Raw genomic sequence first — 21,321 nt, 5'->3', positions numbered from 1 at the left:
AGACAAGTTTTCCCATACAACTTTTAATCCTGTGTGTCTGTAGTTTTGCTGTAGTAAGCCTAAAGTCTCTTTCAACATTGAAATGTCTGTTTGAGTTTTCATAGGAACAATTTCTCCTTACTAAAAATTAGGGTTAAGAGGTCAAAATGAGAAATATTATGTATTTTTATATTCTTTAATTTTAAAAGAAGTTCAAAGTAAGACAAAGTTGTGAATAGAATATTTTGAAATCATAAAATGTTTTATTTTTCCTTCTTATGTAAAGGAAATACATATAAAACACAGAAGTCGGATTATCTTTAATGAAAATGATGATTTTTCATTTTGTTTGAACGACTAAACATAAATTTATTGGTTTTTCTCCTTCTTTTTAAAAATATATCTAACAGAGAAGAAAATCACGATATTCAGACCTTGACTTTGAGGTAAGTTTATATCAATTATTTTAGAATTTTAATTACTTGAATTCAAAATTTGTATATAATTAAAGATTATTACTCTATGCAGCCATGTAAGGATATTACGTACTAATTTAATTAAATAAGCAAACATTTTTAATTAAAATTTATCTTGTATAGCATGAAATTTTAAAGTTATAATTACTTTAAGTATATGCTAAACTGAGATTTTCTGGACAAGCGAGGAATCTATTTTATAAATACTAAGGTAAGTGAACAATTTATGTTGGGAATTGAACCTGGTTGATTCAGTTTGTAGGGAGAAGGAATGTCAGCTTCCTGATTTTTATATTTAAAGCAATTTTTTTGGTTTTACTTCAGTGACTGCCTGAAGAGATCCTGTGAGCATGCTTAGGCTGGTTAGGCTTTCTCTGAAAATTACTTGTTTTGTGTTCTGATTCCAGCTATTTAAATAATCTGCAGTACATTCAGATTTTTTTTTCCCCCAATGGAAACTATTGATTCAATGTGCCCTTGTGTTTAGCAAATGCCTTTTTACAGATACAAATAAGATGAAAATTTTCATTTTCTAATTTACATCGAATTTATATTGATGCTATAATATTATTAGTGAAAATTACTGAAATCATACCAACTGAGGAGGTTATGCTAAATACAAAATTAATGATGGTTAAGCATCACATAAAATGTACTTATGCATCTTGATAATTGGATGTGATTCATAGTCTGCTAACATAATTGGATATAATACATTATACATTTCTCATATATTTGTACCCTTGTGATGCATACATAGAACTCAATACTCTTAACTGATACTCCTAAAATTACAGAAGTCTCTCAGAACATGCAAACTACTCATAATTCAGTCATTTCATTTAGGTAGATGAATGTTGCAGCTCTATAATGTACATCATGTGTGAAAACTAAGACTTGTTTTTATTTACTGCAATGGTCAACAATAGTTTTACCCTGAATAAAGTCCAAAGAGAATTGGTTCTTTTCAGTAACATTTCAGGCTACAAGATACAAAGTAATGATAAGCCATCTTTTATCTATGATTAAATAGCAAATTTCAATACTGGTGTAGCCTCATTGCAGTAACTTAGCACTGAATATTTAATGTACCAAAAGTTTTAGCATAAGAGTATCAAGCTTATGATTTGAATAGAAAATATTCAGCAATCTTTGCGTTTAGATTATTTAGTGCCTTTGAAGGACAGATATTTTATGGCTTTTTAATATTAATCTTCAGGTAGTCAAAAATAGACTATCAGACTGTATGTATTTTTGTCTAAAAGTAATAAATTGTTATGTTAGTACCAAGGAAAGGAGGAAAGAATTAACCCACTAGGCATCAGTGGCAAAATATAGTAAAAACCTAGATCTAAAATTAAGCCTCAATTCAACCAACCTAAGTTATATAATCACAAACACTGAAAAGAAATCTAATCATACTGAGTCATTTGGAGCATTAGAAAAATTGTTCTTTTTCCATCTATTCTCTATGGCAAGTGGTAGCAGATTCCTTAAGCTGGTATTTATTTCTACGCTTCGTATTCCACCCATAAAACCATGTTGTTAACACAACATTTGCTGATAAAGAAGTTGCAGCACAAGAACCCTGGATATGTCCTTTAGCTATTTAACTGCTGTAATCACTGCATCATTACTGTAGGTGTCAAAATTTGGTGGGAACAGGTGGGAACTTTGAGGCATTACTTTTTCTCTAAAAATTGTTTGGAGACATTTTCCTTAATCTTGTGGGCTGTAACAGGTATGTGGCAGATATTTCATAGATTGTGCTTAGAGAACATATTGCCAGATTTAAATGCTAATGAATTGTAATACGATCTACTTTTATTTTGTAGGTGGTTCTTGAGGAAAAGTCCAGGTTGTCCCCCTCTTAAATCAGGCTAGTTAAATTTATATCAAGCTCCCTGACACTCCAGCTCCCACTGCAAGCTTTATCATACAATGGCCAACTTAAACATTTTGCCACTGACAGACCACCTCTTGGACTTCTGAAAGCATTCTTGCTTCAGGCTTTAAGCCTAACAAACTCCCCAGAGTCTATACACTATGATAATATTCTGTCAACTCATATATCCATAAAACTCTTGTGGCTAGTTAATTTCATACCAGGGGAATGGCACTTTCATGTAGCTAGTCTCCAGGACAGCAATGCATTTCTGAATTCTCGCTTTCTGGAAAGTATACAGAAAATACTGTAGTGATACTCCTGTGTTCTGTAATCAAATGCCTTATTGAATTTATATGCCCAGCTCTAGAGATCCTAGTACTTAGTAAGCATCAGTATATTTTTAAAGAATGGTGATAAATTAATTATTTTTCCATCCAGTTTGCTTTAACACAATGTTATTGGACACTACCTGAGTTAAGGCAGAGACTGGTATAAACAATGGACAACTATGGAAGATACATTTCAAAGACAGACACACTGAATTTCAAACATATCCACGTTAGATATAACTCAAGGAGATAGAAAAATGGCAGGTAGAAATTCTAGGAGGAGGAAAGGGCATGTAGGCTGACTAATGTGTAGCATTCTCGAGAAACAAGAAGTAAAAATTTACCTAAACAGGGGCATATGGAAGAAGAGACTAGAGTGAGTAATTTAGAAACCATGCCTTATAGTCCAGGAGGGATTTTTCTTGATTTGCTACTAAAAGCTGCTAAGCTCTTTCTACTGTATTTGGTTTGCCTGTTGTTGTTGCTGCTGTTGTTTCAGTGCAGAATGATTTGCTATACTCTGGGGTTTTTTTTTTAATGAGTATGTCAGTAACAGGGAGGATAGACTGTAGCAGCGTGAAAGGAGAAGTGGAAATACCAATTAGGATTGGTTAGTGTAGTAGGTAATGAAGGTCCACTTCCTGGAAGCAGTAGGGAGAGAAAGCAATGAGAAAACTCTGCAGAGGCAGAATGTATGGAATTTGGTCCTTAACTGAACACAGGATAAAAGGGTGAGGGGCAGAAAAAAGATGACTCTCCAATTCTGAGCCTGGATTTCTGCTAGCACCAGTAACAGAACCAGGGAAATCAAAAAGACATCTAGTCAGGGTGAGTTCCACTTTAATTTTTAGAATAAAGATTCCTAATATGATGTTAAAACAGACAATTAGGTAAGTTGTTCGAATTGTCTGTCCTGGGTCGAGATCTGGGCTCTAAGAATTCCCAGAAACACAGTTATAGACATTCATTCTGAAACTGTAATAGGTAACAGTATCCATCCCATTTTAAAATATATGGATAAATAGGTATCCATGAAACCTCATCTCTACTGAGAACACAAGTTAGCTGGACATGGTGGTGCATGCCTATAATCCCAGCTACTTGGGAGGCTGAGGCAGGAGAATCGATTGAACCCAGGAGGTGGAGGCTGCAGTGAACCAAGATCGTTCCACTGCACTCCAGCCTGGATAACAAAGTGAGACTACATTTCAAAAAAAAGTTTTAAAAAAGTGGTATCCAAATATTTGTCATATAGATATATTTTTTTATCTTCACTTCCAAAAATGCAGATATAAAACTTTTCAGTTTCCATGGAAATTTTTAGAGAGGAGAGAGAGGGAGAGAGAAAGAGCCTGGCTTTGTTACTCACACTGGAGTGCAGTGGTACAATCTTGGCTCATTGCAACCTCCTGGATTCCAGGGATCCTCTTATGTCAGCCTCCTAGTAGCTGGGACCACAGGCATGTGTCATCATGCTTGACTGATTTGACTGATTTATGTTTTGTTTTGTTTTTTGTAGAGACAGGGTCTCACCATGTTGCCAAGGCCAGTCTCGAACTCCTGGACTCAAGCTATCCCCTTGCCTCAGCCTACCAAAATGCTGGGATCACAAGCATGAGCCATTGTGCCTGTATCTGGCCTATGTAGTCTTTTAAAAACATTGAGGATGTTTCTCTGAGTTTCTAATGAGCTTCATACCTCCACTAAATTCATACTTCTTAAACTGGGAGACAGTGATGGTGGACAGAGGGCAAAAGAAGACACAGACACAGGGCAATCACGAATCCCCATTTTCATGGGGGCTTGAGTTTTTACAAAGAGATTTGGGGAATCATAATCAAGTAAGATTATTTTATATTAATTCAATATCACTACAAACAGCTAAATTGTGACATAGAAATCAAAATATATTTTAATTTCTAAGTGTAAGGCATAAGATTTCAAAGAAATGTCTTGTTCATAACAGACTTCTTCCTGATCTGTCCCTGAGACCCAGCAGTAAGTGCACTCCATTAGGCAATCAGGGTATTTTTAGAGGAAAAGTTTGAGCAATTTATTCCTAGACAATAGCCATCTTTGTCTATATTATTACACTGTTGCAAAATTATGTATTTACAGAAAGTATACTCATGAATGACAGTGGTAAAATAAAAAAATGTATGCAACTAATTTTTGCTGTTTTCAGACCCTTTGTCTAGTTTCTTTTAAACTCTGGCATCATATTTATTCAAACAGAAACATATTTGAAACATAGACACTGAAATGTCAGGCATTATTCATGGGTCTACAAGTTCTATGTGAGGGACACATTGGGACTCCAGCCAAGGAAATCATCTCCCTTTCACAACACAGTTTAAGAACTAAGCTAAATCCCTGTAGTGTGCATCGCTTGCTTAATATGAGTTTTGACATTCACTTTAAGGTAATATTCAACAACTTTCTCTAGAGGGAGGAATACAAGGGCTCAGAAAATGGTAGCCAGAGTATGGTGCTTTGGCATACTGAGTGCTTCAAACTAAAGAACATTGAAAGGCCTCAGAAGCAACCTGAACACCAGGAACTCTCTGATCTCTTGCCCTCCTGTCTCTGGCCCCTTATTGTCCTCCAAAGTGAGTCACAGATACCAGAATTCCTCTTCACCAAGTTGGATCATAGTAAGTAGCACTTATTTTCCCCAAAGCAAGCCAAAAAACTTAAAGATATTATTCTAAACTTCCCTTACCTTTTCATCTAGAAGCCAGCCATAGAGAAATTCTCTAACTTACCTTTGTCCTACAGTAGGTCTTAAGATCCTCACTTCCAGAAAGGTCTTGACCCATACCCAGGAGGAAGAAATGCTGCAACATAGAGAACAAAAAGATTATGAACAGACAGCCCTTGCTATGTTTCCCCACTCTGTCTATTACTATTAGATCATTCCCCGTATGTCCAATCACATTTCTACACAATTGTCCACTCTTCATCAACTCTAAGCTTAAAAATAGTGTTCCTTTGGGTTTTTGGATCTGCACTCTGACGGTTCCTGCATCATGTAAAACTTTGATTAAATAAATATGTTTTTCTCTTGTTAACCTGTCTTTTGTGGTAGAAGTTAAAAGTGTTGGCCATGACCCTTATGATGGGGAGGAAGTTGTCACAAATTTCCACCCCTTGCAGGACTTGTGCAAACCAGTAAAGAAGAAGGACCAAAGGTTCATCTTAGTAGATATGGGCAATGGCATAGTAGGTGTATAAAGTTCTAAGGCTGGAAACAATAATTCAGGCAAACTGGTTTCTAATTCCCATCAGCCCATGATTTCCAGGCCTCAACTATAAAGTTTATAATTAGGAGATTCTCCAGCTTTCTCTAAAAATTTATTTCAGCTTCTTAAAATCCATATACAGTGAATAGCTCTCATATATATAATTCAGCCTTAAGCTTCAACTCTATGATTCACACTTGTGAATTAAATGTGAAAAATCTCTAAACAGTTTGTTCCAAGCCCACCTACAGGCCATGTATAAGCCATTTGTATTAACAATAAGGAAATATAAAAAAATCAGAATGAGGAGGCAGAGCTCCTGTCTGGGCCAGTAAATGAGCAGTCCTTCCAGTGGGAAGACCTCTTTTATAGAAGAAGAGAAGACAACATTTATAATGGCCTTCCATGTTGCAGTCACCTTCCCTGGCCTATATGCCTATGCTGTCTTATTCATTTAAGGTATTCAGTATACATTTATTGAGCACCTACTGAATGCCAGATGCTGTGCTAGGTGTCAGTGATTCACAGACGAGTAAGTCATTGGCCAAGAACTGTTCAGAGACAAAATATGACTACCAGCCATTAAAAATATAATTGCAGTACTATAAAATAGCTGCAGGGTGATCAATATCCATACAGCTTCTGGACTCACTACTGAGACTACCTGTATTGTTGTTGCCCATCCTGGATTGTTTTGTCTCATTTTCCATTTTAACAAGACATAATTACAAACATGAATAGTCTAGAGAAGAGTGCTCCCTAAATCTATGAGATACATCTAAGATAGCACCAGGCAAAGATAATTGATGTGGGATTCAGAAAGAATTCCAATTTGCTCACCACTTGTGTGAGCTTGGGAAACTTACTTAGCTTCCTTGAGCTTCTGTTTTCTAATCAGTAAAGTGGAGATAATGGCTTTACCTCCCAGGGTTATTGTGAGGATTAAGAAAGATAATAATGGCTGCCATTTCTTAAGTGGCTCTTAACTGTGTGGCTCAGTGATAAGTGCTTTATGTCCTTTTTTAAATCTACCAAATTACCCTGCAAGGTAAGTCTGATTACTGAAACTGGGGCTAAAGGGAGATTAGATTTTACATGTCAGACCACACAACTCAAACGTGATACAACTGAGATCTAAATATAAATTTCTCTAGATCCAACTTGGAGAAATATGGTATCAGACTTTGCATCTTGTTCCAGGAGAGTTCTTGGGATATAGCAGGTACTCCAGACATACAGGTGGATTTACAACCTCATTTTTCTCAAATATCTGAAATATGATGAATATGCTTTATTTTATAGCATCTCTTTTTCTCTAATATCAACAATTAAAGAATTGCAAAGGCCAATTATCTTGCATTTAAAATGTATAAAAAGAAAAGTGTCTTTTGCAATAAGCTACTCAGGAGAGCATATTTCCTGTGCAGTTAGATTGGTGGTCCTCTAACTGCACAAGAGGATAGGGACGGGGATTCATATGCAGCTTCTAGAAATGTTGTGTGATATTAATATGAATCCAAGGAAACATTATCATGCTCTTTATTGCAAAAGACACATAAAATATTTGACAGCCACCTGAATTCTATAGATACTTAGATATTGTCAATCAGAATGTATCTTTATTTAAGTAGAAAATCCACGTTAGAATTTTCTCATTATTACACATTTTGAAAACCCAATTCTAAATTGAGTTTTTCACAGAAGTCAATGTATTTTAAAAACAGGGGTGCTTAAGTTAGAAAAGAAAAAGGCAATCAGATAAATCTTAATGTCACTAAACATAAAAAAATAGCCAATGAAATAGATCAATAGATTTATAAGCATGAAAACTTCTAAGCAAGTGGCAACTCATTAGAGTCATCAGTGCTACAAATAAATACATATACAAGTAAATAAGAGGAAACCTTTAGTATGTGTGAAAACTAAAACCATAGCTGTTGTTGTCCCAGAATATTGTTGGGTTATAAACTCTCCAGTGTTCACTGTGAAGGTGGCATTCTTATCAATGGACTCTTCCTTATTAAAGGCTGGATGATCTACATGAGTCTATGAATAAGAAGAAATCATTCACGGAAAATCAAACTGAGTTCCTGTCAGAGACATGAGCTGTCCGTGGCAGCTGTAATCTGATACTTCTGCCAGAACTCCAGGCCATCATTGCTATGGTGATTTCTGGCAGTGCCAAGGTGGCAGTTTCAAATTAGAATGATTATTTGGCATCAGGATGTATTTGCAATTAATGTGTCTAGGTAGGAAGGGCCCATATTTCAGCATACACATTTTTCATTTGCTTCCAAATTCACTTCAGGGTCCTTGAGCTTTATTATTAAGAATAGCTTTAATAAATCTCTGTAGAAAATATCAAAATGCTTTTTGGTTATATAATATTGGGACCAGTATAACTTTGTATTTTTCCTGTATAGTTTTTAGACTATTCTAGCAATACAATTCTTGGAAATATAATCCACCCAGTTCTGAATTAGGTAATACCAATTCAATCAGAATATAATTATAAAACCTCCAATCAGCTAATATATCTTCTTTTCCATGGAATGTGTTTGATGCTTGGTTTGCTTTTCAGAAATGCTTTATCTGGTATAAGTATTTGGCTGCAACAAACATTAGCTGACTTTGACTAATGAAATAACTTTGTTGGAAAGATATGGAATAGTTCACCTCTTGGTCAGAGAATAGTAGGGATGTCAACTGACATTTCCAGCAACATGGGAAGGTATAGTTCCCCAAAGCAAATTCAGAATCTTCTCACAAGATGAAGGATAATTGGAGACATCACAAAGAAAAATCATCAGATGCTCATCTCAAAATAAGGATGCTATGCCTTTGGCATCGACTCTCTTAGAAGAGAATGAGTTTCTTATATTGGGAAAGGAAAGATCTCATTAAGAGAGGGGATTCCAGCATAGAATTAAAAATTGAACTAGAAATTTTCTGAATTATAGAAAATGGAAAAGACAAATAAGACCATGGGAATAACTAATTTGTGGAATTTCAAATTAAATATGAATATATAAAAATGAGGGGACCGACTCACTTGGATTTATCTCAGCAAATTATCCTATCATTTTCATAGCAGCACCATATGTTTTCTTTATCACACTTACAATTTAACATTTATTTGAATAATTATGTGACATACCTGTGTCCTCCATCAGATTTCAAGCTACAAGAGGTCAGGAACTCAATCAGATTTTCTGCAACATCATTACCTGAGCATCTAGCACAATATGTGATGCTCATAAGTATGTGTAAGGCCAGCTGCCTCGCTGAAGAGCCAAATGGACACACTTATCTCTCTGTGCTGGCTCCCCACACCTGCTCCTATCTGGTTTCTCCATGCAGGCTCCACACGCCCAGTCCTGCATTCCTCACTCAACCCTTTCAAAATTTAAAAAGCCCGCGGAAGATTTGTCCAATGGCAGTTTAACATTAACCTCCCCAGCCAGTCAGCCTACCAATGAAACTGTCTGCTCTTTGTTTCCCTAACAATCAATCAAATCTCCTTACCAATGAAATTGTCTGCTTTTTGTTTCCCAATGACCAATCAACTACCTCCACTTCTTATAAAACCCCACGCCCTGAGAAGCCCATTGCGACTTCTCTGGCCCCTTCCTGGACCACAGAACCTCGCCTGGGAGCTGAATAAATTGGATTCTCATTTTTTCTCACTGGCCTCAGTTTCCTCATTTTAACTCGGCAATATACCTTACAGCATGTATTAAATGATGAAATAAAATATCTCTGGAAAATGTCAGCATGTCACCCCTACTGTACCACAGAAGAAAATAACTCTATATAATAAGATTCATTACTATGAAAAATGCAATTTGTAAATTAGAGGCAGAGACAGTCTACTAACTATGATAGTGTTGTTTTTTTTTTAAGTGTTCCTTATGACACAAACCTATATTTTAATCAGTATCTTAGGACCTGGTACTGCATCAAAGTGTTTGTCTCCCCAAGGACAAAATGTACTACTTAATGTTTGTCACTGACAGGGTCCTCAAAATTTCCCCATTGAGTTGCTTATGCAAATCCTCTCTCATAAATCTCCACAATCCATCACTAGTCAAATTATGTTTGCCTGGTGTTTCTCTGTAAATCCTGCAAATCTTTTTTGTATACTGTCCCCCAAACTGATGGGAAGTTAATCATTCTATAATTGCTTGCTATGTTTCATGTCCCTATCATGAGTAACGTTGCCATGTTCTTGTCCTCAAACACCTGATTCTCACACAGCCAACTCCTAGAGCCAAAAGGAGCAAAGACAGAAACTGATTGTTGCAAGATGTAAAATGGCAGAATTCTCTCACATAAAAGTAGGCTAGTGAAAAGGCAAGAAATGAGCTCAACAATGCATTGCCTTGATATATATTTATTAAATATAGAAAATTAAAGCTTGCATAGGAGAGAACGGGCTTTTTTAATGTGTTAAAGAGTCAATTGTTTTTGTCTTTTGCCCTTTTCCTTTTCCTCAAGGAGGTAAAGTGTTTCTCTGCAGTGTCTTTTAGAAGGCAATTAGGCATTCATTACAGATCTCCCAAAGATATATTTCTTTTTCAAAACAAATCCTTACTTTAGAAAATATTTGGTAATCAAAACAATGGACCAAATATTCAAGTTCTAGCTTAAACACAGATATACCTATGCAAAGCACATGAGCAAATGGTAAGTTAAGATGCGTATGCTTAAAATACAGTAAAATCTTACACAAATATGAAGGCATAATCTTGGAGAATCACCAAAATATTGATTTTTAACTTTTAAAAAAATGAAGGAAGACATTTTCTCCTTTAAAATAAAAATTATAAATACAGGGCACTTATTATCTAACTCCTCTTTGTTAGTACTCTTAAATGATCTGTAATTGAACAAGAGTCATGTCATGATACTTACCCCAAGGCCATTTTTATTTGACTTCATTTTGAGTTATGGTGAAGTTGGGAGAAAAAGTTGTAACCAGGGAGAAAGACTATGACTATATTTGTATCTGAGATTTTGGAAGCATATCAGCCACACAATTTGTGCTCTGAACCCTAATTGTTAAGAATCTATACCATCTTGTAAACAAATAGATGAAACCTATGGGTCAGATTTTCTTCTATGAAGCTCAATCATTATGCACATGGAAAGTGCAAGGTTTTAGATCCTATATATATTTCAGATACTTTAATGTGTTGATTCAGCCTTAACGGCAGGGCCTGGGATTTTGTTCTCACTTTAGTACAGCCAGCTAGGATTTTAGTGTTTATAGAAATAAAAGATAAAAAAGTAATATTTCCCATGACAAACATCAGGGACTTGGATGCTTACAAGTTCAAATTTTTAAACATTTTAAAAATAATATAACAATTTTTGTAAAACAGCTTTAACTTTTGAATAATGAAAATCTTAGAAATGACTGGTACATTTTTAATGTACCCACAAGAAAAATCTTTTTTTTTTTTTTTTTGCAATATTGTAAGTGAAAGAAAAAGCCAATTCTTTTTTTGTTTTGTTTCTTTTTTTGAGACGGAGTTTCGCTCTTGTTACCTAGGCTAGAGTGCAATGGCGCGATCTCGGCTCACCGCAACCTCCGCCTCCTGAGTTCAGGCAATTCTCCTGCCTCAGCCTCCTGAGTAGCTGGGATTACAGGCACGCGCCACCATGCCCAGCTAATTTTTTGTATTTCTAGTGGAGACGGGGTTTCACTGCCAATTCTTAATGTGTAAGACAGAGCTGAATTTAAGACAATGATTTGGTGCAACTTATTTGCATTTGTGTATCTTATAAGACCTCCTGGTTTCTGTCAAACTTGACTATTAAAGCAAAAATACTATCTCTTGTTTGAAAAACATACATCAAGTTGGGGATGAGAGCTTTATTTTCTCTTTTGCAGAAAGTCATGCATACAAGGAAGAGGCATATGGAACTATTTCAAGAACTAAATCAGAAATTTCAAACTTTGGACAGATTTCGGGATATACCAAATACAAGCAGTATGGTGAGTATGCTTTGCTTCACTGCCTGAGTAGAAGATACATGATGCCAGATATCCCTGCCTTCCAGGACCTCCCAATCATGGGAACACAAGACAAGCCTACATAGAAAGAAAATTATAAGCCCCCACAATGTACTTTGAAAAGTCTACCAGGACAAATTAGGAATGACAGAATCTTTTGGCATTTTATTCATATTTCAAATATCCTCATTCATAAGCTCTAATTAGAATTAGTTATATATCAAACCTATTTTGGCTTCATCTGATCATTTTACTATCAGAGTTAAAATTAAAATTAAGGTTTTTTTCAATTATCCCTTTGGCTTAATATTTCCATTTTCATGTGACTGTCTGACATAAATGTAATTGTTTTATGTATATGAAGTTGTTACCTGAAACCAGAGTGATAGTTTTTTGTCTCCAGGAGATTTACTTATTTTGGGGTAAGAATTTTCATACACACATCAACACTGGGGACTCTGGTTAAAGTGTGACCATTCTCTTCTCATTCATTCACGCTATTATACAATCTAAGTACAGGACTTCATCAAATAAAATAACTTTGTACAATTACTATTTTATGGCATAGTCGTTGCTTCAGAGAAGGTGACATAATTATAAGAGCACTGGCCCAGGACTCTAGAAGTCAGTATACTAGTCGAAAACTCAATCAAGAACTATCAGATCTTAAGCAAGTTACCCAACTCAGGTTTCTAAACTTCAATTTCACCCTCCTAAATGGAGCATAGAAAACAGTAATTAATATATATATTCAGTCATTACAACACTTTCAAGAACAAGTAGGTTAGGAAGTACCTTCTAGGTTAGGAAGCTGAAGCTCAGCGTAAGACACAGAGCTGGGACTGCCATCTGACACCAGCTCTCCTCTGCCCAAATGTGGGGCTCTTTCTTTGCCTCATACTCTTTGCAGCCCTTGGATATTCCTTCTTCTTTTCCAGGCATCAATATATATATTGCTCTAAAGTACATGACGTTTGGTCACCTTCTTAATCTAGTGATTCTTCCTTATTTATGAGATTTAGGCCTAGCTTCCTGATCAGTACTGTTAGTTTCTGAAGAGCTGAAGAGTAAGAATTTATATATCTTTATGTTTTTCTTTTATTCCTCTCAGTACTAGTACAATGCTGGTTGTGGTAAGTTATTGGTAAATGGCTGCTATTGACTTACAGCATGGCTATGATCGTTCAATCTGTGTTTGTTAAATGAAGCTTATCAGAAATATACACTTTAACTCTTAATTAGTCTATCAATAGTTTCATCCTCATCAGTTTTTCTCCTTGAAGTAGGAATCATGTATTATTTGTTATCACCAATCAAATGCTAGGCATATAGAAGACACTTCATTCGTAATGAGTGGTTCTTTCTCATCTACTCCTCTTGATAGAAAGCTATCAATTTTTAGCTAGCATGCAAATGAAAATTATACCATTGAGATTAGACCTAAACACAGTAGCTACTCATTTTGAAATATTGAAAGGTAACATTGAAATAATTCAAGAAACTTCATTGCTTAAAAAAAGGAGAGGGTTATATTTACAAATCTAAAAATCTTATGCAACAGATACAGCTGGCTAACTGCTATAATATGATTGTAATTTCCCCTTGTTGTATGGTCTGGGTATTAAATCATTAATGCCACAACTGTCTGTATCTCAGTTTCCTGACAACCAAAATAGTCTACTAATTACACTACATCTCTGCAGCAGCATGCCTTTTCTACAAGAGATTTATAAATATTTACCATTTGGGAGGTTACAAGTGGGGAGGATAGAGTTGTCATTGCTGCCTGACTGTCATCCTATCTGAGAAGAGAAAAAAAAAAATGCAACTTCCTTATTCAGTTTTGATTAATAATGAGCATGAGTGAGTTCATTATCCTTAATTTAGTCACATAATTTGTAGTGGCACATTATTAATGAAAAATTACATAATTGGGTGGAGAAAGACTTTTTTAAAATCTCAAATAAAGGGGTTTTTCTTTATTTCTTTTTCTGGGCTGCTAACTCAGAGCACCTGCCTAGCACTGCAAATGATGGCAATTATGTAGAATAATAGAATTTAGTAAATCAAAGGGAAACCAAAAAAACCATTTAGTCGATTTCCTTGCTTCCAGGCAGGAAAACATTTAAATCACACTAAAAAAGAGAAGGCACTGATATCCAGAGAAGAAACTATTTTACTTTGTGTGTGTCTTACAAACCATTCAGTAGAGATCTCTTCCCCTCAAGTAGCTTTTGCAAATCTTACTCTTTTAAATAAGCAAACTCTTTTGCTTTGTATCCAAATATTGGTAGGTTGGAAGAAGGAGGGAATGAAAGAACAGAGAGAGGAAGGAAGAAAAAAGGAAAGGAGAAAAAAGAAAAGGATAGATGAGTGGAGGGAGGGAAGGACTTATCCACAAGTAGACAGCTAGCACGCTCCTGGCTCCTGGATCCATGAACTATGGGAAATGCTCAGGCAGCCCTGCTGTATTTTTGGGTGGCTCTGAACTCTGTTTACCTAACATTCCATTTCTACTTAAGACCAAATTAGCACTTTGGGAAGCTTCATGCACATTGGCTTATATGGAATTTATAATTTTTGAGCCTTTAACTAATATGCATCTGTTTAACTACAGCTTTTTAATCTGTACTCAAGTGCAAAACATAAATAAACAAACAAAAAACAGCTGCATAAATTCAGGGACTTATACTAACTTTGAAATTTTTATCCTAAGATTCATACCTCCTTTGAAGCTTTTCCTTGCACCTACAGCTCTCACCACCAAATTCAGTGATCCCTTTGGACTGCTCCACAATTTATCATTTACTTGGACCATCGACAATATTACACTTTTCCATATGAGAGTCTATCATATGTGCCTTTCTTATCACACCCAACACATAGGAGAATGAGTCGCTCGTAGGTACCATGCACTGACCACCAGGTCCCTCCCTGCTCCCTGCAGATCTTGTTCCCACTGGGACTGCTGGGTGCAGTAGTTTTTTACCACCTAAAGGGCAGGGGGCCTCTGACCTAAAGGGCATCCACACATTTGTGAACAATGATGAGAACACCAGTTGAGCTGGGAGTGGCTTGAGCTGCTAAAGATTAGCAGCAAGCCAGCCTCATGAATTAATGTATTACCCACTAATAGAACCTCTCAGGAATTCAATAGGTAGTGACAATAATACCATTTGAATTTAGAATATACATTTTCTGACGAAGTTTAAAATTGGCCATTTTAGTTCACATATCCATAATGGTTGATCTTTGAAATGATGTCTGTTCCAAACAAAATGGAGCCCCTAGATATTCCAAGCAAATGAACTAACACTTTACATACTCTGAATTCTTTCAGGATTGAACTAATTGGACTTTCTGTTGAACTAAGGATTTCCAGAAAGTTCCTTTAGACACAACCCTTGTCTAAGATAAATGAGTCCACCACGGATCTGATTGAGCAGAATTTGAACCAGTGAGCCTTTCAGTTGATTTGATGATTCAGTTGATTTAGGTCACCTAGTGCACGTAAACGTTCAATATCCCCCTATTGCCTACAAAATAAATTCCAAATTTAGTAGCCAGGCATTCAGAATCCCTTATGATCTGGCTTCAACTTCTTTTCTGCCATTCTTTTTTATGCCAACGAAAATAAATAGGTCACTGTTCTCATGCTTTTCCCGTCTCCATGCTCTCTGGATTTTTACTTCCCAGTGTGCCGTTCAGCCACCAGACCTCCAACCACACATATGTGTTCATGGCCAAGCCCATCTATTCTGGACCTAATGTCATTTTTCTCAGGAAGCTTTATGTGTTCCCCATTAAAAAAAAAAAAGCTATCTCTCTACCCTTCTCTGAATTCCCATAGCATTTTTCCTGGATGATAGATACACATATTAACATGTTTTAACCTCAACTTAACTATAAACTATTCTGCAGTAAGTATGACTACCGTATAGTGAGTGTTTATTAAATTCTCCAGGCATTATTCTAAGTTACCATACTTTTATTTTTGCAACCCCATAAGGTAGGCATTGAGTTACACATTCTGCCAACTCCTTGTCCCGCAGTACAAAGCATATCTCTGTTTTGCAGATATTCAAGTTGAGGTCCAGAAAAATGAAATCAATTGTTCAAAATCACATTTATCTAAAGTGGAGGAACTGAAATTTGGACCTGCATGTATCAGACTTTAAAACTTGAGCTTCCTAGTGGGCCATGCTGATAATGCCTTTATCCTCCCTGGTAGCTAAAATGGTGTCTGGCATAGAGCAACTGATAAATTATTGATTGAAGGGAAGCAGAGAGAAAGAGAGGAAAGAAAGGAAGGATAAGGTAGAGGGAGAGCTACAAGGCTATAGTTCATGAGACTTTGGAATATTCCACTAAAGCAGAATTAATTAATTCCCTGCACACATCCTAAAAATTAACCTTTCATTAAATGTTTACTATTAACCTTTCTTCCCCATATATTCTCAGGAGTAAGGTTAATCAGTGCTGAAAACATCTAATGCATTAAACATTTCATTAATTTCCAGTTATGATGAGTGTGTTTGTTGTGGTTTTGCTTTTTGGTTTTGGTTTCTTTTTTTATGTTGCCCAGGCTGGTCTCAAACTCCTGGGCTTAAGCAATCCTCCTACCTCAGCCTCCGGGGTAGCTAGGATTACAGGCACACACCACTGCACCTGACTTAGGTGTGGTAAGTATTTCTACAGAATGTCTCTCTTTCTTATCCATAGTTTGAGATGTTGTTTAATATATATGAGTGGAATTCAGATAGTAATTCAAGTACCTATTTTATGTTCACTTGGTAATTGATTATAATCAGTTAAAGGCCAGATTTATGGAATAGGGAAGGTGACACTCAACAACTATAATATTCTCAAGAAACATGACATTCCATAATGAAAAATAAAAGGAAATTGGAATATTAGGCTTCTAAGATTATTTTAATAATTCTGAAAAATAGAAATCAAGAGCTAATAGAAATTAAAAGGCAGTGATTTTCAGGACGGAAGTATCTTTCAAACTTGATATAACTTATTGGGATACAATTAAAAGTAAAAAAGCATTTAGAGAAACAGTTAAATTTTATCTCATAATAATTATTAATTTTAGTGAATCTCTGTATTCCACAGCAAAAAACCCCCACAAAACAAGGGAATATAGAAGCATTCAAATATTCTAAAATGTTAATTTCTTGAGAAAAACTAGACATAGTGACCTAAATTTTTTAATGAAATACTACTAGCTTCAGTAACTTATTATTATTAAATAATATGCCTCATAAAACATTCTCGAATTTGTAATATCACCAAAATTTCTGTCACAATACTTACACTTTCTCTAACTTAGAGAAGGTATTCATCAGTTTGTTCAATGAAATAAAACTAAAATCAAAACTATTTCCCATAGTTGGCCATTTTTTCAAGTCATCTCTGCATGATAGAAACTGGATTAAGATTACACACATGCAGCCGGCACAGTGGCTCAGGCCTGTAATCCCAGCACTTTGGGAGGCCTAGGTGGGCGGATCATGAGATCAGAAGATGGAGGCCAACATGGTGAAATCCTGTCTCTACTAAATACAAAAATTAGCCTGTAATCCCAGCTACTTGGGAGGCTAAGGGAGGAGAATTGCTTGAACCTGAGAGGCAGAGATTGCAGTGAGCCGAGATCACACCACTACACTCTCTTCCCAGAAACTTCAACCAGCTGTGATCCTGGTCATCACATAAATGACTCTCTTTCCCTCTCTTCTCAACAGGAAAACCCAGCACCAAACAAGAATCCATGGGACACTTTCAAAAACCCCAGTGAATACCCGCATTACACCACAATCAATGTCTTAGACACAGAGGCGAAGGATGCTTTGGAACTGAGGCCAGCAGAGTGGGAGAAGTGTCTGAATTTGCCTCTGGATGTGCAAGAGGGTGACTTTCAAACAGAAGTTTAACAATCAAAATGGACTGAGTTGGAGACAAAACATTTATTGCACTGACACTTAAGACTTGGGAAGCCTGACATTTCTATCTGGACAGTGTGACTATCTTATGTCAGGACCTACATGTGCCAAACGTCAGTGGTGTTTTCATATGGTAACTTCTCACTAGTCAGGCTAGTGGAGAGATGACCAGGTGTACAGTTCTGACCATCCTGTGTTGTAAGTACCTGTGGAATGGATTTGTAAGGTAATCTTTATAGATAAACCTCAAGCAACGATTCATGTTGTAACCGCTTCATATGGTTTAGTTTTCAAAAAACTTCACCATGAAGCACAATGTATATATTTATGCAGTTTTTAAAGTTTATAACAGTCTGTTTGGCCATTACTACACTTTTTACTTTATAATATAAAAGCAAAGTTTTTGTCATTAAATGAATGTTTGTTGAGCTACATTCTTCATTGCTTTAAATGCAATAAAGTAATAATCTCACTTTTATATGAATAATATATTTCACATCTTTATTATTGCAGTTTTCTCTAGAAAGCTCTGAGAAGCTTTCTCTGCTGCAGCTGTGTATAAAATATTTAAAATGTTGTATGGTGTAAATAAACTTTTGTCTACATATCAGTTTTTTAGTGCATTTTATTTTGGATTTGTTGAACAGAAATTTACATATTTATAAAGTTTTTTTTCAATACAGATACTAAAAATGTATTCACGGTTTTAATAGCATACCGTTATTACTCCTTTGAGGCTAATGATTTCTCAAATGTAATAATAGGTTTGTATAGTACTTCTGTATTTTCTACTCAAACATTCTTTGGAACAATGTACCATGTAAATGGGGCTTGTCAGAAATCTGCTGCCATCATACTCTTACATAAATATTATGTTTTTTTCTATCTTGTGACAAAAAGATAACTAGTAGAAAACAGTAAGTTTCCATACAGAAAATGATACAGGGAAAAATGTTAATTTTAAGTCATGAAGTTCACTGCATGTTCCACAAGGGAAACTACTCCTACTACAGTTCATCGCATACAAAAATAACTTATTCAGGACCTTAAAAATTTTTATCTGTATAGTCTCTAGCAGAAGGAAAATGGGAGTGGATGTATTTGGTTGAATGATTTGTCTCTGGTTTGAAAGTGGAAGCCTGAGGTGAGCCAAATGCACAAACAGTCCCTAGTGTCCTCTCGTGTTAAAGCCACACTGGTAATTTATCTCGCTCCCTCAGATACATTAAAGGAAATGCCACCTGAAGGATTTTAGCAGCTTCTTGGTCATTTCAGTGATTTGAGATGTTTTTTAGTCTGAGGCAAGTAAAGGCAGTAGAGAGGAGTCTGGGGTCTTCAAAGTTCCTAAAATGTTTATTTAGATTAGTTTGTGGTTAAACCTGAGCTGTGTGGTCTTCTGTGATCTGCCCAAAATTCAAGTGAATTAGTTCCTGCTCTTCACGACCTTGGGGATCCGGCACTCAGGCCATGAGGCAGAGACTATGGTGCTTCAACATTCAAGTGCGCCTCTAAGCTAGAGCCTTAAAAAACCACACAGCTCAGGCTGAACTCCTGTCAGATATTTACAATGTTCTCAATGTCAAGATGTTAAAAGTATATTTTTAATCAGATTTTAAAAATAAAAGCAACATCGTTATGCAAAAAAGTATAACATAACTAAGGACTGATTTTTCAATAAAATAAATTTTATGCTAATTATAATGTAATTGTATAGCCTATTGAATTTATAAGATCATTTTTTGGTGATAGGAATAATATTTGGTAAATTTCTCCCTCTCATTCTCTCTTTCTCTCTCTCTCTATATATACACATATATACATACACATGTGTGTATGTATACATGTACATATCTCTATATATGTGTGTATCCATTTATATATATATATATATATACACCATAATGCTCAGTTTCATCTCCATTACCTATAACTGTGAATGTAGACCATGTATGTGGTCACCCATTCCACACTGTAAAATCTTGAAGGAAAGAAACACACTAAGCATATGTTTAAAAACATATAAATTCAATACATTAGACTAATATTTCTTCTACAGATTCACTGCCATAAAATCTTACATTTTTTCACTTTGATTTTTTTCTTTAGTTCTAGTAACTCCATGTTAGATTTATATATGAAAGCTGACCAGAAATTGCACACTTAAAAATGTTAAGAGTGGATTTTTGCCGGGCGCGGTGGCTCATGCCTGTAATCCCAGCACTTTGGGAGGCCGAGGCGGGTGGATCACGAAGTCAAGAGATCGAGACCATCCTGGTCAACATGGTGAAACCCCGTCTCTACTAAAAATACAAAAAATTAGCTGGGCATGGTGGCGCATGCCTGTAATCCCAGCTACTCAGGAGGCTGAGGCAGGAGAATTGCCTGAACCCAGGAGGCGGAGGTTGCGGTGAGCCGAGATCGCGCCATTGCACTCCAGCCTGGGTAACAAGAGCGAAACTCCGTCTCAAAAAAAAAAAAGAAGAGAAAAACAAAAAAGAGTGGATTTTTTGGTTACTCCAAGAAGAAAGTTGAGTTGCGGCAGTGGTGTTTTTTGCTTTTTAAAATATACAACAAAAAATGCAGGTGGGTAAGTCTCAAGGAATAATAATTTTAAGGAAGACGTCTTCTGTTCCGCTCCTTTTAAGTGTCCCCTGAACTCCTCTCTCACGTGTGCGCACAGACAAAAACACAGCACGCACACACATACATGCACACATTCTGCCAAAGCAGAGTCGCAGCTGTCCCCTCAGCAGGGGCATATGTATTCTAGTCCTGGGCAGTTCCTTCCTGGCCCACAGCACTGATGAGCGGCCAGAATCTTTGTGCCCTTCAACTAGAAGTTCTTCCCTTTCCCCTGTGTCTAAATTTTACTTGTGCTTTAAGGGACAACTCATATTTCATTTTCATAAAGTTTTTCATAATTTTCCTCCAAGCTAGAAATAATTTCACCCAAGAACTCTTATGCCACTGTTTCTGTACCTCTCTTAGGACTTTTCAAATATTCTATCTTGTTATTTATATGCATTTCTGATACTCGCTGGTGGACTCTAAGTGCCTAGAGGGCAGGAGTCATGTCTGATCCATTTTGTATTTCTTAGGGGGCCTAGCACAATAATGTTCACACAATAAATGTTTGTTGAATTATTTGTGGAATTTATTTTAGTATTGCTTACAGTCATGCACATCAAGTCACACACTCACAAGTATTTGTTGAACAACTATTATGTGTTCATTCCTATGTTAAGCAGTTAGGATATCATAGGATCTCTGAGGCAACTCTCAGTCTATTGAAGATGTAAGATACATATGTGAAACAAGTAATGACATTCAAATATGAATAAACCCTTAATACTATATATTCTTTCTTTTTGTCTTTAAGATATGGAGTAAGATTAATTATCCTAAAGAAATGGAGGCTCAGAAAAGTTTAAACATCCACT

General features: G+C 36.0%; 1 protein-coding gene across 1 annotated transcript in view; it reads left to right on the top strand.

Moving 5' to 3' along the window:
- ADGRB3 (adhesion G protein-coupled receptor B3) overlaps nucleotides 1–18,491 on the top strand; it is a 751,340-nt gene extending 732,849 nt beyond the window's left edge. Inside the window, exons 29-31 of the mRNA XM_064360929.1 lie at nucleotides 390–425; nucleotides 11,811–11,915; nucleotides 17,684–18,491. Of these exons, the coding sequence (XP_064216999.1) occupies nucleotides 390–425; nucleotides 11,811–11,915; nucleotides 17,684–17,872 (330 nt within the window). The 3' untranslated portion in view covers nucleotides 17,873–18,491. The remainder of the gene's footprint in view (nucleotides 1–389; nucleotides 426–11,810; nucleotides 11,916–17,683) is intronic.
- The last annotated feature ends 2,830 nt before the right edge of the window (nucleotides 18,492–21,321 follow it).

The sequence above is a fragment of the Aotus nancymaae genome, unplaced genomic scaffold, assembly GCF_030222135.1.
Source record: "Aotus nancymaae isolate 86718 unplaced genomic scaffold, 86718_ANA_hifiasm-v0.15.2.pri h1tg000040l, whole genome shotgun sequence".
NCBI lineage: Eukaryota > Metazoa > Chordata > Mammalia > Primates > Aotidae > Aotus > Aotus nancymaae.
Note: the sequence above shows the minus strand (reverse complement) of the source record. Positions and strands in the feature narration are given on the sequence as shown.